Source organism: Sus scrofa, chromosome 13, assembly GCF_000003025.6.
Source record: "Sus scrofa isolate TJ Tabasco breed Duroc chromosome 13, Sscrofa11.1, whole genome shotgun sequence".
NCBI classification, from domain to species: domain Eukaryota; kingdom Metazoa; phylum Chordata; class Mammalia; order Artiodactyla; family Suidae; genus Sus; species Sus scrofa.
In genome coordinates, this window is record NC_010455.5 from 97,068,123 (window position 1) to 97,085,167 (window position 17,045).

Below are 17,045 nucleotides of genomic sequence, written 5' to 3' on the forward strand. Positions count from 1 at the left end.
ACAAATAAAATAAGTAGTTAAAAATAAGGACCCTGTTCTGATCCTTGCCTGCTTATGTTGTCTCTTACCTTAACTTTGGTCCTGAATCTTTGCATGTGCTCTTTCCTAAGATTAGAATACCCTCTCTCTTCTTTGACTATGAGACTGTGAAAGGACAGGTTTACTCTGAAGAAAACTGGATTCCTTCTTCGAGGCCCAGAATATTCAAGGATTTGCAACCCTGTCCAGCAGGATCAGCTGCCTCCTTCTCACTCTGCCAAGCGACCCCCACATCACAAACTCATAGTCCCTTCTCCACAGACAAGACTTGCCCTCAAATCTGACCTCCTTTGCATGTTCTCTTTATAGAATGGTGCCACCACCAATTCGCTGGTGCCAGAATTCTGAAAGTAGGTTTCTATCCATCACAAGTCCTACAATTTTTATTTCTAAAATATCTTTCTAGCCCTCCATTTCTATTTCAAGTGCCACTCCCTTACAGGCTCTTGTTACATCGCTTGCCTATACTATCTTAACAGCCTCCTATCTTTCTCCCACTTTCTATTCTTGCTTCTCCAACAACCTGTTTTCCACACAGCAGCTGGAGGACTTAAAAAACTGCTGATCTAATCATATGACCCTGTTTAAGCTGGTCAGTAGCTCTCCCCACTGAGCCTGCAGGATGAACCCGTGTCCTCTGTCTCACCAGCCTCATCAGTTTTTCTTTTCTCCCTGCTCATTTCTGGACACATTGGCCTCTACTGATTCTTCCAATAGGCTTTTGAAATTTTTCTCCCAAGGCTCTTGTCTCATTCTGACCTTTCTGGTCTGCTTTTCCTCCACCTCTCTTAGGACTAATAATTCTTGTTTGTCCTTCAGGTTTCAGGCCCCATAACTTGTCCTCCAGAAGCTCTGCCCAACTTCCTGACTAGGTCAGCTCTCTCGCTTCATGATCTCTATCCATCGTGCTTCCTCATAGTACTGGTCACATGGCAATTTCATAATTAATTAAGAAAAAACTTTAATATCTTTCTCTTCTACTAGAATATTAACTCCACAAAAGTTGGAATATATTGATGACCTCAGCATTCCCAATGTCAGCAGAAGACCTGCACAGAAAAAACGCTTGCTATTTTATTTTACTTACTGGGTAAATATGTACTTATTTACTGAGTTTCTTAAAGGCAGAGACAATTTCCTAGTCCATGCCCTAGCACAGTATCTGGCATGTGCTGAATGTTCAATATGTGCTGCTGGATGGATGTCTCAAATTAACTATTTGAAAGGGTGTCTTGGGGAAGAGGGAGCAGACATTTTATGTATCTGCAGGAGAAAGAATTAAGAACAAAGGTTAGAAATTACCGAAAGGTAGAATTTTTCAAAAAACAATACAAAGGATGAGTAATTCACTAGGGGTCACATCCAAACATTTCTTTCTTTTTTTCTCTTTTTTTCTTCTTTTCAGGGCCACATCTGAACCATAGGGAAGTTTCCAGGCTAGGGTTCGAATGGGAGCTGTAGCTACAACAGGCCTACACCACAGCCACAGCCATGACAGATCTCAGCCACATCTGTGACCTATGCTGCAGCCTACGGCAATTCTGGATCCTTAGGCCACTGAGCGAGGCCAAGGATCAATCCTGCATATTCATGGATACTAGCTGAGTTCTTAACCTGCTAAGCCATAGTGGGAACTCCCCATCCAAACATTTCTATTGGATGTTTTTAGGTTTGGGAATTATGGGTAATTTTTATTATATTTTAACTTTTTTTCTTTTGTCTTTTGTCTTTTTAGGGCTGCACCTGCAGCATATGGAGGTTCCCAGGCTAGGGGTTCAATTGGAGTTGTAGCTGCCAGCCTACACCACAGCCACAGCAACGCCAGATCTGAGTTGTGCCCGCAACCTACACCACAGTTCACGACAATGCCAGATCCTTAACCCACTGAGAAAGGCCAAGGATCAAACCTGCAACTTCATGGTTCCTGGTCGGATTTGTTTCGGCTGCACCACAACGGGAACTCCTATATTTTATCTTAATAGTCTTTTTTTTTTCTAAATTTTCTATAATAAATATTATTTTCATAATCAGAAAATGTTTAAAAAACATGTGGACTGTGATAAAGCAACGAATTCATACCTAGAAGTATTTGAGTAGCTGAGAATGACACCTGCCAATGATGACAAGGAAGGGACTTCTCCATGGTGGGGGAGGTTGGACCCTACGTGCTCCAAAGTTCTTCTAACTCCAACACCCTGTGGTACTATTAACTTAATGATAAATGCGGAGATCCTTTCTTAGAAGAACTTGGTCTAGTTTATTTGGCTATCTTACATTCTATTGGTGACTTCTTTACACTGGAATCTCACAATGACAGTACTGGCTGCAGTGGAATTTGATCTGTATTCACCTGAGGCTGATATAACAGGAGGATTTCAGGAGATGACACTATTAAATGGCTAATCTTTCAAGACAGACATTTTAGACTGTGGTTTTGGTTAAATTAAAAAGATGGGCCTAGATAAATATCACATATCACTTACATGTGGAATCTTAAAAAAAATGATACAAATGAACCTATTTACAAAAGGGAAATAGATTCACAGACTTAGAAAATAAACTTATGATTACCAAAGGGGAAAGGTGGTGGGGGAACAAATCAGGGATTTGAGATGAACATGTACACACTACTGTAAATAAAATAGGTAATCAACAAAGACCTACTGCATAGCACAGAAAACTCTACTTAATATTCTGTAATAACCCATATGGAAAAACAATCGGAAAAAGAATACATGTATGTATATGTATAACTGAATCATTTTGCTGTAAACCTGAAATTAATACAACATTGTAAATCAACTATAATATAAAATAAAAATTAATAAAAATAAAATGAAATAAAAAAGATAGGCCCTACTCTGAATTTTGTGTTTATGAGAGAGTTTGGGCAAACATGAACATTTTTTTTTCTCTTAAAAAAATGTTTAGGTACCCTCCTTCACTGTTAGTGGGAATGTAAATTGGTACAACCACTATGGAAAACAGTATGTAGGTATGTCAGAAAAGTAATATAGAACTACCATATGACCCAACAATCCCACACCTGGGCACATATCTGGACAAAACTTTCACTGAAAAAGATAGAGGCACCCCTATGCTCATTGCAGCACTATTCACAATATCCAAGACATGTAAACAACCTAAATGTCCATCAATAGATGAATGGATTAAGAAGATGTGGTATATATACACAATGGAATACTACTCAGCCATAAAAAGAACAAAATAATGCCATTTGCAGCAAAATGGATTGAACTAGAGACATACTAAGTGACGTAAGTCAGAAAGAGAAAGACAACTACTATATCATATCACTTATATCTGGAATCTAGTATATGGCACAAATGAACCTTTCCACAGAAGAGAAACTCATGAACTTGGAGAACAGACTTGTGGTTGCCAAGGCAGAGGGGGAGGGAGTGAAATGGACTGGGAGTCTGGGGTTAACAGATGCAAACTATTGTATGTGGAGTGGATAAGAAATGAGATCCTGCACAGGGAACTATGTCCAGTAACTCGTGATGGAACATGATGGAGGATAATGTGAGAAAAAGAATGTGTGTGTGTGTGTGTGTGTGTGTGTGTGTGTGTGTGTGTGTGTATACACACATATGACGGGGTCACTTTGCTGTACAGAAGAAATTAACAGAACAATGTAAATCAACTATAATAGAAAAAATAAAAACCTAAAAATAAAATAAAAATTTTAAAAAACAACAACAAAAATGTTTAGACCATTTCCTCCATATTACAATAGCTCTGAATTAAGAGTAACAGAATACTCCCAGAGGTTATCTGGGGTGTAGGAGAGAATCTCCATTAAGAACAGTGCAACATGCAAAGTTTTTCTGATTACATGAAATACCAGCTTAGGTAAACAGATAAAGACAGGCAGGGGAGTGGGGGGGCAGATTTAAGACAATGACATAATAAGATTAATGTGTACAAAATACATGTAAAAACTGTTTTGCTGTTATAACTCCTGTATAAAATAATATGTATATATGTATATAAATGTGTACTATACTGACAAATGTTTATTATTCTGACATAAGTGGACTGGTGGTTACACAAGGCAAAAAAGAGTTCTAAAAGAATTCATAAAGGAAAATTTAGAATTTATTATTATCTCCCCCCGATCCCACCAATGAAGTCTCATGATGCACAGTTATTCCTCTGAACAAGTAAGTCTGTCATTTGTTAGAGTATTTTACATTTTTGCATTATTTGAATATTTTGTAACTCTTCTAGGTTCTCAGTACCAAAGTGAATTCTAATCATTTTATTGACTGAAAGACAAAGGAAATGTATCCTATTTCTATTTGATGAAAGCTTTAAAAAAGGCTTGTTCACAAAGGCATAAGGAACTATGCAAACACAATGTGTCTGATTATTATCTTATAGAAAAACACACAAGAAATTCTAGGATTTCTGGTTCCCCTCCCCATATCCCCAGAAAGTTTTTCTTTGAAGTAGACAAGTTCAATATGTGCTGGGTCGAGGGTGTAGAATGAGAAGAATGTCAATATGGAAACTGCTCTGAAAGGCTGAGGTTCTCATGGCAACATCCAGGAGCTCAGGCCTCTGCTGGAGCTGGTGGTCTGTTCTGTCAGTTATAAGACTGTAGGGCCTTGTGTAACTTGCTGATAGAAGGAGGACATGAAGAAGCAGAAACCTGTCTCTTCAAAGCACATTGAATAGAACTCTCCTCTTCAAGGCAAGTACCTGGAAAAGCCCTGCCTTGGGGCCTGTCCTGATCCTCTGCAGATCCTACAGCATACCACCCATTCTACCCACTCCGCTGTATGCCTCCCTTTGCTGTTCCCTGGGTCCCCAGCTTCTAGCTCGGCTCCAGGCCTTGCTTTCCTACTCTTATGTCTGGTAGGGTTGACCTCTAGGGCTCTTCTGGAGATGCTCCTCCTACTTGGTCTGAATTCCTATTCAGACACTATCCCCACTTTACCCCCTGGCTCCCCAATCTGTGACACCAGGTGCCCCTTCCCTCTCCTCTGCCATCTTGGTCCATTCATTCCCTGTTCAGCTTCCCTGTCAGGCAAGGGGACTTGGATAAAGGAGAACACAGGAAGGGGGACCTAGAGGCACCAGAAACATGGCTTGTGGGTAGACATTAGCCATCTTCATTTCCATCAAAACAGAGGGTGTGATGGTTAATTTTATATGTCAACTTGACTGGCCTAAAGATGCCCAGATAAAACATTATTTCTGGGTGTATCTGTGAAGGTGTATCTGGAAGAGATTAGCACTTTGAATCAACAGACTGAATAAAGAGATCCAGCCTCGTCAATATAGTTGGGTCTCCTCCAATCCACTGGGGGCCTTAATGGAATAAAAGGAGAACCCTGACTAATACAGAGGGTAAGCACACACAGGAGTGGTTGATCTCATACCTTTGAGAATGGATGCACTGGGAGCATTTTAAAAGACTTTACGATTTTTTACATTTGCCATATACTTTACTGTTCACAAAATTTTTACATACAGTTTTAAATACTGTGGTACCCTTAAATGAATATACTTTTGGGTATTTATTTGCACTTTCTCTTATTATTTAACAGCTATGAAATTGGGATGTATCTTTTTTTTTTTTTTTTGTCTTTTTGCTATTTCTTGGGCCGCTCCCACGGCATATGGAGGTTCCCAGGCTAGGGGTCCAATCGGAGCTGTAGCCACCGGCCTACGCCAGAGCCACAGCAAGGCGGGATCCGAGCCGCGTCTGCAACCTACACCACAGCTCACGGCAACGCCGGATCGTTAACCCACTGAGCAAGGGCAGCAAGGGCAGGGATTGAACCCGCAACCTCATGGTTCCTAGTCGGATTCGTTAATCACTGCGCCACGACGGGAACTCCTGGGATGTATCTTATAACCAGTGGTGTTTTGCAATCATCGTCTACCAGGAATGACTATGACCAGGTTTCACTTGAACTTGGCCCCAGGTCTTTGTGTTGTAACTTCAATTGAATTATGTACGTGGTTGACTCTACATGTGTTAACTGCTGTTTATAGTATGTCTTAAAAATTGTAGAATAATTTTATGTTGAAAAAAAAAGTTATCATATACACAGAAAAGCATAGAAATAGAGGATTGGGATGAAATGTGGCATTAGTGAACCAAAGAGCCATCATTGGAGGAATGACCATAGTTATATGGTCTTCCAAGACAACCATTAAGTGTTTTATATAAGAGTGGAAGACATCAACAGGAAATAAAGCCATGTTTCATCTTGCTGCTGAAATAGATACCAATCTGTAGAATTACCTACTGCATACCACACACAGTACCTGAAGTCAGAAGAAATTACTAAATCCCTCAGAACAGATAAAAGACACTTTGAAGTAAGTCACTACTCATTGGACCACTACTAAGGCATTGCATCATAATTTCATTGGTAGCATTTCTTACTTCCTTAGTGATACATAAAAAATGGAGTGTCATTATCAAGCACCTGTTAAGGTAATGATTCTCTATTCGAGGCTTTCACATGATATTTAAGCCTCACAACAATTCTGTTCCATAAATATTATTATCCCCAACCCAGAGATGAGAGATGAGTGATTTGCTCAGGTTTGGTCATTCAGTTTGGGTAGAACCAAGACTTGAATCCCCATGTGTCCTTGCCCAGATCCTGCACTACTTTCTCCAGACTTCATCATCTGGGGAAAAATCTCCTTGATTTTTTAAACCCTTTGTCCTTCAGGAGCATCTTTGGAGAGGAATAGCTCCAAGAGGTCTATGCACTGGTGCTATTTTGGAATAAGATGGCAGCTTTGGTTTTCCTTTGTTTTTCATCTAAAAACGTAGCTTTTGGGGACTAGAAATCCTAATTAGGACATTTGTGATATTTACTTCTCTGTGATGCACTTTGAATTCAGCTCACATATTCTCTTGCCTCATCCTGCAATTGTTTCCTTAAGTGGGGAAACACTTCAACCAGGTAATCTATATTTATGTCTGAGAATAAGTCGTAAAAACTAAGCCCCAAAGTGCCTACAGAAAGTAGGCAAGTTGAAGATGGCCCAGTAAATGTCCCTCAACATCACCAGCCAAAGATTTTTTAGAAAACCTAGTGTTAGAAAAATATTGAACATTTATCTTTACTGAATTCCAGATTCTCAAGAAAGAGCCAGATGAGGGTTTCACACATAAACATTTATGCTTCCACAGCTATCTAGGAGGGAAAAAAGAGTCAAAATGAAATAAAAATGAAAACCACTTGAATTTCTGTCCATGATTATAATTGTATTCATACCAACATATTTAAAAGTTTAAACATGTTTAGAAAAGTGGTTTCTCCGTAGATCAGAAACAGCAGCCCTCTTGGGAAAGGTCAGTCTGTGGTAAACCAGCCAGCAACAGGGGTGGAAGTGCCAGAAATATCAGTGGGAAAACAATTTTGAAATGCCTAGTGTGAGTCTGAACCCAGCAAAATTTGCTTGCATTTGGAATTACCAAATAGTGGAATGAAACCAGAAAGATCATTATTTATACCTCTTACACCTACTTCTTTTTAGATCTGGTTCAAAGGTTCTGAGAGTAGCTCTCTAAACTAGACAGATCTAATTAATTAAGCCACAACCACTTTGTAACAAGTAGCAAAAATAATTCTTTTCCTCCAAATTGAGCTGTAAGGGCTCTTCTCTTCTTTCTTAGGATAAGTATTCAGTGAAAACAGAATCAGGACATTACCAGTGTTTTACTGTAATCCTTCTACTAAGGTTTGAGTACCTTCTTTTCTTTTTCTTTCTTTTTCTTTCTTTTTTTTTTTAAGGGCCGCACTCGCAGCATGTAGAAGTTCCCAGGCTAGGGGTTGAATCAGAGCTGTAGCCGCTGGCCTACACCACAGCCACAGCCACACGGTACCCAAGCCACATCTGCGACCTACACCACAGCTCACACCAACTCCAGATCTTTAACCCACTGAGCGAGGCCAGGGATCCAACCTGCATCCTCATGGATACTAGTCAGGTTTGTTACCACTGTGCCACTGTGGGAACTCCCTGAGTACATTCTTGATGTTTAAATTATTTATAACTAATAATGAAAAAAAAATCATTATATATAAAAATAAATAAAGTGACAGATCAGAAAAAAAATAACTAATGTGATGTCACTTACTACTCTATTTCTGTATATCTGTTACAATTTTTCCTAATTGATTAAATCAGCTAGGGATATTCACTGACTCTTAAGAATGAGCTGAGGAGTTCCTGCTTTTGCACAGCAGAAATGAATCTGACTAGGAACCATGAGGTTGCAGGTTCCATGCCTTGCCTTGCTCAGCGGGTTAAGGATCCTGCGTTGCCGTGAGCTGTAGCATAGGTTGCAGGTGCGGCTCAGATCCTGCCTTGCTGTGGCTGTGGTGTAGGCTGGCACCTACAGCTCCGATTAGACTCCTATGGGAACCTCCATATGCCGCAGGCGTGGCCCTAAAAAGACAAAAAAAAAAAAAAAAAGAATGAGCTGGAAGATTTAAAAATAATACTTAAAAACTGCTTTCAACTACACTTATCCTCACCCTTTTCTTGCCCAACTTCATAGAAGGATATATCCCTCTAGTCTAAGGTGAATCACTTAACTAGATGTTGGATGTATATATTAAAATTAAATTTACCATCTGCCTCACCTCTCAAATTGTTGCTATGGAATTTTCTATTGCAGTGAATGCTATCATCATGAATCAAGTTTCCCCAAAGCACCTAGGAATCACCAGATTCATTTCCATTTCTATACCCCAGGTCCATCCAATCCACCAGTGTCCTGGCCATTTTACTAATTCAGTATTTTCCCTGCATTTCCATTTTCCTCTATCCCCTCTGCTACCACATCAGTTCAGGTCATTGCCACCTTCCAAGAACCTTCCAAAGCTTCTCCCTGTTACAATCCATTCTGTGTACCATGATCGAAATTGTTTCTCTAAATGAAAATCTTCTTAAAATCTTTTAATCGTGTTTCACCATCTTAAGGAAGAAAGTCAAGATGCTTAGCATGGAGCTGAGCCCTTCATGCTTATGCTGCAGGCCTTTCCAGCATCATTCTGCACCATTCTCCAACAGGACCCTTATGCCTCAATCCCAGGTGGGCTTGCTGTTTTTGTACACGGACCATGTTCCCTCTTCCTCCTTTATCTGCAAGGTGGTTCCCTCTACTGACCATTTGCTCCTTGTCTGCCCACGACATTCCTACTGGTTCTTTAAGGAGAGCTCATTATTTCACACCTCTGGGAAACAATGAAGGAGCCCAAGTTTAGTTCAAAGTCATTTATAGCAGTATCTCCTCCTTTGTTTCCATAGAACCCTGTGCATACCTCCACGAAGGCGCTTGCCACAGAGCATTTCAATTTTTATAGCACATCAAGTTTTGTCCACTCCACCACACTTGAAGGGAGAAGATGGATCTTTTATTTTTGTGTCTCCAGACCAATGAGGTACCTGCTGTTCAGTAGCTACTCCATAAACTGCTGTGGAATAAAGGAGTTTTAATACTTTTTCTTCATTTCTGAAAACTTTATTTAAGCAAAGTTATTTTTCCTTTTTCTTTATGTATTTTAAACTGTCTTCCCTTAAGTCTAATGAATCTTTAAAGCAAACAACAAAAATACTTTATCCATCTGAGCCCCATGTTGTTGAAAAGATAGTCCAAGTATTCCTTTAAATTCTTAACCTCCTATTGATTCTTCAGCCTACTGAAATTTGACTTTCACTTCAGTGAAACTGTTCTTGCCAGTGACACCAACTGCTTCTTAGTTGAAAAAGTCATACTTTATCTTAAATGATTACTCTTTAGGACTTCACATGGCTGATCCCTCTTTTCCTTAAAAACTTTAGCTTTTGTGACATTATTTCCCCTCGTTTATAACATTTCTGAATGCTAATCAGCCAATCCAGCCAATCCCTTTGCTTAAATGCTGGCTGTTCCAAGGAAGCCCTTTTTAATTCTTTTGTCTCATCCTCCCATCTAATTCCACATCTTCGGTGGCCATCTCTACATATGAAAAGCCCAAATTGTGACCTCCCGAACTTTATTTCCAACTTGTAAGAACTTCTATGACTCACATTACTCTTAAACTTTACATTAAAACTTAAAATTGACTTGTTTCCTTCCTCAAACTTGGCCTTTTAAAAAATATTCCTAACATAGTGAGTTAGCAGTAGAGTGAGCATAGAACTCAAGATATTAATTACTTATAGTAATTCTTCACGTTTCTACACTAGACTTAATAAATTTAATACATTTCAAGGGAAAATTCACCTTTATGTGTATTACAAGTTAGTTTTTTTTATTAGTTATCTATTGTTACATAATAAATTACCACACACTTAGTAGCTTAAAAGAGCACATATTTATTATCTCAAAGTTTCCATGGTCAGGAGATCAGACATTGCTTAGCTAGGTTCTCTGCTTAGGGTTTCAAAAAATTGTGATTAAGGTGCTGGCTGGGGCTGGGCTCTTAGCTGAGGCTCAGGATCCTCTTCCAAGCTCACCACTTATGATAAAATTAATTTCCTTTAAGCTGTAGAACTCATAACAGTATATTCAAGGCCACTGGGAAAAAGAATCTGACTTGTTCACCCTCTTTCAAAGGGCTCATCTGATTAGGTCAGGCCCACCCAGGATAAAATCTTCTAACTCAAAGTCAGGTGATTAAGGATCTTAATTATATCTGCGAAATTATACCTTTTCATCACTTTTGCCATATACAATAACATAATTATGGGTGAGACTATCCTATCACTTTTACCACACTCTGTTAGAGGCCAAGTTATAGGTCCCACCACACTCAGGGGGAGCAGGTTACACCAGGGTATGTGTCACTGGGAATCACTCTAGAATTCTGTCTACCACAGTTTCATTTTTTAAAATTATGGGTAATGGCAAAACCAATAAATTTCTGTAATTTGGAGGTATTAAAATGTTGAATTCAAACAAGTAAAGTATAGAACTATAAAATCTCAAAGTTGAATGGAATTGGCATATATTTTGAAGATGGAGAAACTGGTTTTCTGTGCTTATCCTAACTTACACTTACTGCCTTGGGCAGGAGATATATCCACATATCTAAACTTTAGATCATATTATATAAACCTAAAAGGAATAATTAAATAAGGAGTTCTGGAGGACAGACATTTAATTATATAATTGGCTTAACTTGAGAACCATTTTACCAAATATTACCTCATGTCCATTAGGAGAGGATAAACGTGATTGTATGTCTGTAAGTTATATGGTTTTCCTCAGTGTCTGTTAATTTGACTTTTCCTTGTAGGTTTTTAAACTTTAAATAATTTTGACAGTCTGTTTTTCATCAGAAGTGACAAGTCTTTCCTCAGGATAGGTAGTTAAGGTATCTTTGAGAGTTGTTTTCTTACAATGTATAGCAACATATCTGAAGAAATTTGTAGATCCCTACTCTCCCTTTTCTGGCTCCATACCATCCATAGCTCCTTGTCCTGTATTCAATACACAGATGTTCTGGAATTAATACCAATGCCACATGGATTTGAAATGTACCCAGGATCCTTCCACTTCTAGGTCCTGCTTCTTGGGGAAAACTGTTCCACTGGTATTTAATCAAAAACAGCATAACTTGGGGGAATTTATTTTTTTTCTTGACATTTGGCAATGATAGTGCAATGCCCACTTTATACAGTTGGTGTGAGGCTGGCTTGCAGATCCCTAGAGATAAGTGGTTATTTCCCTGCTTTCCCTCTCTTTTGCTTGGGCAACTGCCACATTGATGCACTGGAGCCACTCTTCTGCGTTCTTCTCGTCCTTGGCCTTGAAAACATAGGTTTTATTGTCTGTGAAGATTTCGAAAGCCCGAGGGAGAGAGCGATCCCTGCGTTTCTTGGCCACAACTTTCACACTCTGTACTTTGCTGAGTTCTATTGGGGAGTCATCAGGATCATCTTTCTGAAATGCATGGGAAGGAAAGAATATGAGCTGGATCCCAGAGTATGGAAAGATCTCTATCTACCTCCTGGAGAATTTTACAGAAGGATCAGAATCCTTTCACTTCATGTGGCTTAAGACCTTTGTTATTTTGGGTGTTAAGGCCTCAAAGAGCCATTAGAACAACTGAAGGAGTGAGCAACTGGCTTTTTGTTAAGTTGAAGCAAAATAGCCAATGGATAGAAAATTATTCAGTGGGACTGGGAAAAAATTCTTAATCTATATTTCTTTGACATTAGTCATTTCCTATCAATATTAATAATGTATTAATAGAATAAAATGCAGCAGTACAATTTGGGGTACTATTAACTCAGAATTTGAGATAATTTGAGAGGTTTGTAATTAAATTTTCCTTTGTGTTACCTCTGAGAAAGAACTATTTATTGAATAAACAGGGTTCTAATGTTTAAGTAGATCAAACTGTTTCTGAAACTCTCTGGAGCTATAGGAACCTGATTTACCTACGAATATTAAGGAAAGGAATGTTTAATGATGTTACATTCTCTTTGCATAAAGCAGATGTTTAAGGATCTCTATAACACTAGAGTCATCACAAATAGGCTAATATGAATATTTTTAAGGAATCAAATACTTCTTTAAAGAAATTTCAGGTTTTTTGTTTGTTTGTTTTTGCTTTTTAGGGCCACACCAGTGGCATATGGAGGTTCCCAGGCTAGGGGTCCAATAAGAGTTATAGCTACCAGCCTACGCCACAGCCACAGTAATGCAAGATCTGAGCCATGTCTGTGACCCAGGCCAAAGCTCACAGTAATGCCGGATCCTTAACCCACTGAGCAAGGCCAGAGATTGAACCCATGAGGCCATTGAACCCTTATGGTTCCTGGTTGGATTCATTTCCACTGCACCACGATGGGAACTCCCAATTTCAGCTTTTTAACATCCCTGAATCACGTGTCTAGGGAGAATGTACTTGTGGTTGACAACACAACAAGTACTCTTGCCAACTCTCCTTTCTTACCTCCCCCCACTTTTTTTTTTTTTGCATTTTAGGGCCACACCAGCGGCATATGAGGTTCCTAGGCTAGGGGTCAAAGTGAAGCTGTAGCCGCTGGCTTACGCCACAGCAATGCCAGATCCAAGCCTCATCTGTGACCTATGCCACAGCTTGTAGCAATGCCAGATCCTTTAACCCACTGAGTGAGGCCAGGTATCAAACCTGCATCCTCACAGATACTAGTCTGATACTTAACCTGCTAAACCACAATGGGAACTCCTCACCTCCCCTTTCACAATTATCCTTCTCTCACACTGCAATGGAAAGGTATCCTTTTCACTCATCCCAAACTTTCTATGTCTGTGACCCACGCCAAAGCTCACAGTAATGATTTTTTCCAACCTGGAAAAATCTCAGGAGCATCAAACAAAAAGAGCAATCCAAAATACTGATATCATGGACGCATACTTCAACCAAGGCATTTCCAATAGCATTTCACTTTTAAATGTTTAATAACTAATTATTACATTTGGTATTATACTTATGACTTTTCATAAGTGATTTGTTTTTGGTGAAGCCATTTTGAAAAACAGTATGGAGATTCCTCAAAAAACCAGAGTTGCCATTATAGTCCTGGGCATATATCCTGATGAAACTATGATCCAAAAAGATACATGCACACTTACATTTGTAACAGCACTATTCACAATAGCCAAGACATGGAAACAACCTAAATGTCTATTGACAGATGAACGGATTAAGAAGATGTGGTATATATATATCACAATAATATATAATTACTGTGTATATTAATATACAATATATATATAAATATATAACTGTGTATATTGGTATAATATATATACACACAATGGAATACCACTCAGCATTAAAAGAATGAAATAATGCCATCTGCAGCAACATAGCTGGAACCAGAGATTACCATGTTAAACAAAGTAACATACAATACAACATAACATCTATGTGGAATCTAAACTATGACACAAATGAAATTATCTACAAAACAGAAATAGACTCAGGCATAGAGAACAGACCTGTGTTTCCAAGGATAATGGGGTGGAGGAGAGATGCACTGGGGGTTTGGAATTAGCAGATGCAAAAAAATTATTATATTATATATAATAATATATAGGATGGATAAACAACAAGGTCCTCCTATTGTATAGCATAGGGAACTATATTCAATATCCTGTGATAAACCATAATAAAAAAATATGGAAAAGAATATATATGTAACTGAATCACTTTGCTGTATAGCAGAAATTAACGCAAACTGTAAACTGACTATGCTTCAATAAAATAAAGATAGGTGATATATTTTTTAAAAAGTTAATAATTAAAAAATCTTAGTAAAGACATATGGTCACCAAAAAGTAAAACAATTAAATTTCAATATATATACATGGTTTTATTTCAGTAAAAAACAATAGGGTGATCAGGATAAAATTCTATGGGAATGGTAGAACAAAATGTGATTTCAAAGAAAAAAGAAACAATATAAACACTTTTATCAAAGAAGAGCTAATTTATGTATTTTTTAAAAATGGATGGTGTAAGGTGTCAAACTGCTATGGTGTCTTACTATGTTGGTTACATTTAAAGAAGAGATGTGACTTTAAAACTTTCTTTTCTCTCTTCTTTTTAGTGCCTCACCCATGGCACATGGAAGTTCCTAGGTTAGGGGTCGAATCAGAGCTACAGCCATAGTAATGTGGAATCTGAGCCATGTCTGCAACCTACACCACAGCTCATGGCAACACCAGATCCTTAACACACTGAGTGAGGCGAGGAATTGAACTGGCACTCTCATGGGTACTAGTTGGGGTCGTAACCTGCTGAGCCACAACAGGAAATCCCAAATGTGACTTTTAAATTTTAAAATGACAATATTTATAAGTCAATGGATAGTAAAGTTTGTGTAACTGTTTAAACTTACAATAACAGTATTTATGCAACTTAAAATGCTGCAAGGTATTACATAGATTTTTCAAAATTATTTTAGGGAGTTTATAGGGTAGAATTTGAGGACATCTGTACTAGATAATGCCTTGATAGCTTAATTTGGTTTATAACAAGTATCTGACAGTAATATAATTGTATTTTTGTATTAGTTTACAGTACAGAAACTGTGCACAGTGAATCAACAAAGATAGAAACAGACAGGAAGCCAAAGGATACTGTTGCTTAGCTGTTTGCTGGAGATGAAGACTTTAAGAACACAAAAGTGAAAGATAACACTACTGTCTTTTAGTTTTTATTTTAAAAAGCATATTTTCCTCATTTACAGGATGGGCCCTTTGTGATGTGGTGAAACTTCAGCTGGACTGCTGACCACTGCAAGGTTACTGTGTCCCTGGGGATGAGTCGAGTTTTGCTGTGGTCTTCATGCTATATTATATTATTTCCCAACATCTGAGCCAAATGTCTATCAGATTTTTGGAATGTCAGATCATTATTTCCCGATAAAGATGTCAAACAAGTTAGTCAACTATAAAAAAGCTTATTCTCTAAACTTCATTTAAAAGTGCTGAGGAAGTCCCTTGGTGGCTCAGTGGTTAATGAGCCTGACTAGGATCCATGAGGATGCAGGTTCAATCCCTGGCCTTGCTCAGTGGGTTAAGGATCCAGAATTGCCATGAGCTGTGATGTAGGTCGCAGATGCAGCTCAGATCTAGCTATAAGGCAGCTATAGCTCTGATTCGATCCCTAGCCTGGGAATGTACATTTGCTATGGGTGCAGCCATAAAATAAGTAAATAAATAAAATTTTTTTAAAAAAGTGCTGAATCAAGAAGTGTAAAGGTCATTATTTGAGTTCAGGAAAAATACCCTTACGTGCTAACTCTATTTTGTCTCCAGGGATCTGAAAAATCACTACATCTTAACCTGTATTCTGATTTTTTAAATAAAAACAAGAAAATTCAAATGGTCATTTTGAACACATTAAAAATACTTCATTGTGAACCTATGCTAAAAAAAGTTCACTTCGACCGCCAATGACTGTCTAAATTGAACACACCATTATACTTCCTGTTCAAAAAACACCTTCAGTCACAGAAAAGTCTATTTGCATATTTTGTAAAACACACAGATGAAGAAAGTAACTTGAGTTCAAAATAGGTGTCACCAAAATGTTATTTTTCATTCAAAAAGTTAATGTGCAGTCTTATTAATAACTGAGAGCATTGATCACAATTTGTCATAATTCAGATATACCATACTTGATTCCTGTTGAGTAATAAGTTCAAACAAATTTTGTAATGAGCACTCTAAGATGTAATGCATGTGCCCTGAGCAAACTATAATTTTTAGGTAATTTAACACTCTCATTCATTAGTTCAGATACAATTTGGTTTGCCACTGACTCTGTATCTTAAGTACATTAGAAGCAGGACAGTGTACCCATTTAAGAATGTACTTTGGTGTCACACCGCCTGAGCCTAACTCCAGTTTTACCCTTTCTCACCTTACTGGTTCTGCCCCTAGACAAGCTAATCAGTCTTTTTGGGCCTCAGTTTCCCCATCTATAAACTGGCGATGACAATATTGCTGACCTCCCTCAAAGGTCTGTTAGAAGACCGCTGGAGGCAAACTAGTGTGGCATGTGATAAGCACTGCTAAGTTATTATTGTTATATCTCAAAATGGCCAAGAAGCAGGCCAAGATTTCACATTTCCTAATCTTGAAGGAGTAGTTTAATAATAAATAAATAACCGATTTGAAAAGAAAGGGATAACTTTGCATTATTGATTGCAGTAGAATACTATTTCATAAATTTTCCACTGAAAGTTCAGAATACAGATATTTACTAAGCGTCCTACTTTAGATTGAAAAGGTCTGCACCTGTGGCATATGGAAGTTCCAAGGCTAGGGGTCCATTCAGAGCTGCAGCTGCCAGACTACACCACAGCCTCAGCAATGCCAGATCTAAGCTGTGTCTGCGACCTACACCACAGCTCATGGTAAGGCTGATTCTTAACCCACTGAGCAAGGCCAGGGATTGAACCCGCATCCTCATAGATACTAGTCGGATTCTTAAGCCACTGAGTCACAATGG

The 17,045-nt window shown here is 38.3% G+C and overlaps 1 protein-coding gene across 12 annotated transcripts in view; it reads right to left on the reverse strand.

Annotated features, from left to right (window-relative positions):
- The window catches only part of VEPH1 (ventricular zone expressed PH domain containing 1), a 379,885-nt gene that overhangs the window by 81,801 nt on the left and 281,039 nt on the right, over window positions 1–17,045 (reverse strand). For 2 of the 12 annotated variants that reach the window (XM_021069720.1, XM_021069721.1), the window contains one exon: window positions 10,385–11,974. The exons of the other annotated variants lie outside the window; for them this stretch is intronic. In XM_021069720.1, coding sequence (XP_020925379.1) covers window positions 11,738–11,974 — 237 coding nt within the window. In that variant the 3' untranslated portion in view covers window positions 10,385–11,737. Of the gene's footprint in view, window positions 1–10,384; window positions 11,975–17,045 lie in introns of those variants that run through there. 12 annotated transcript variants of the gene reach the window in all.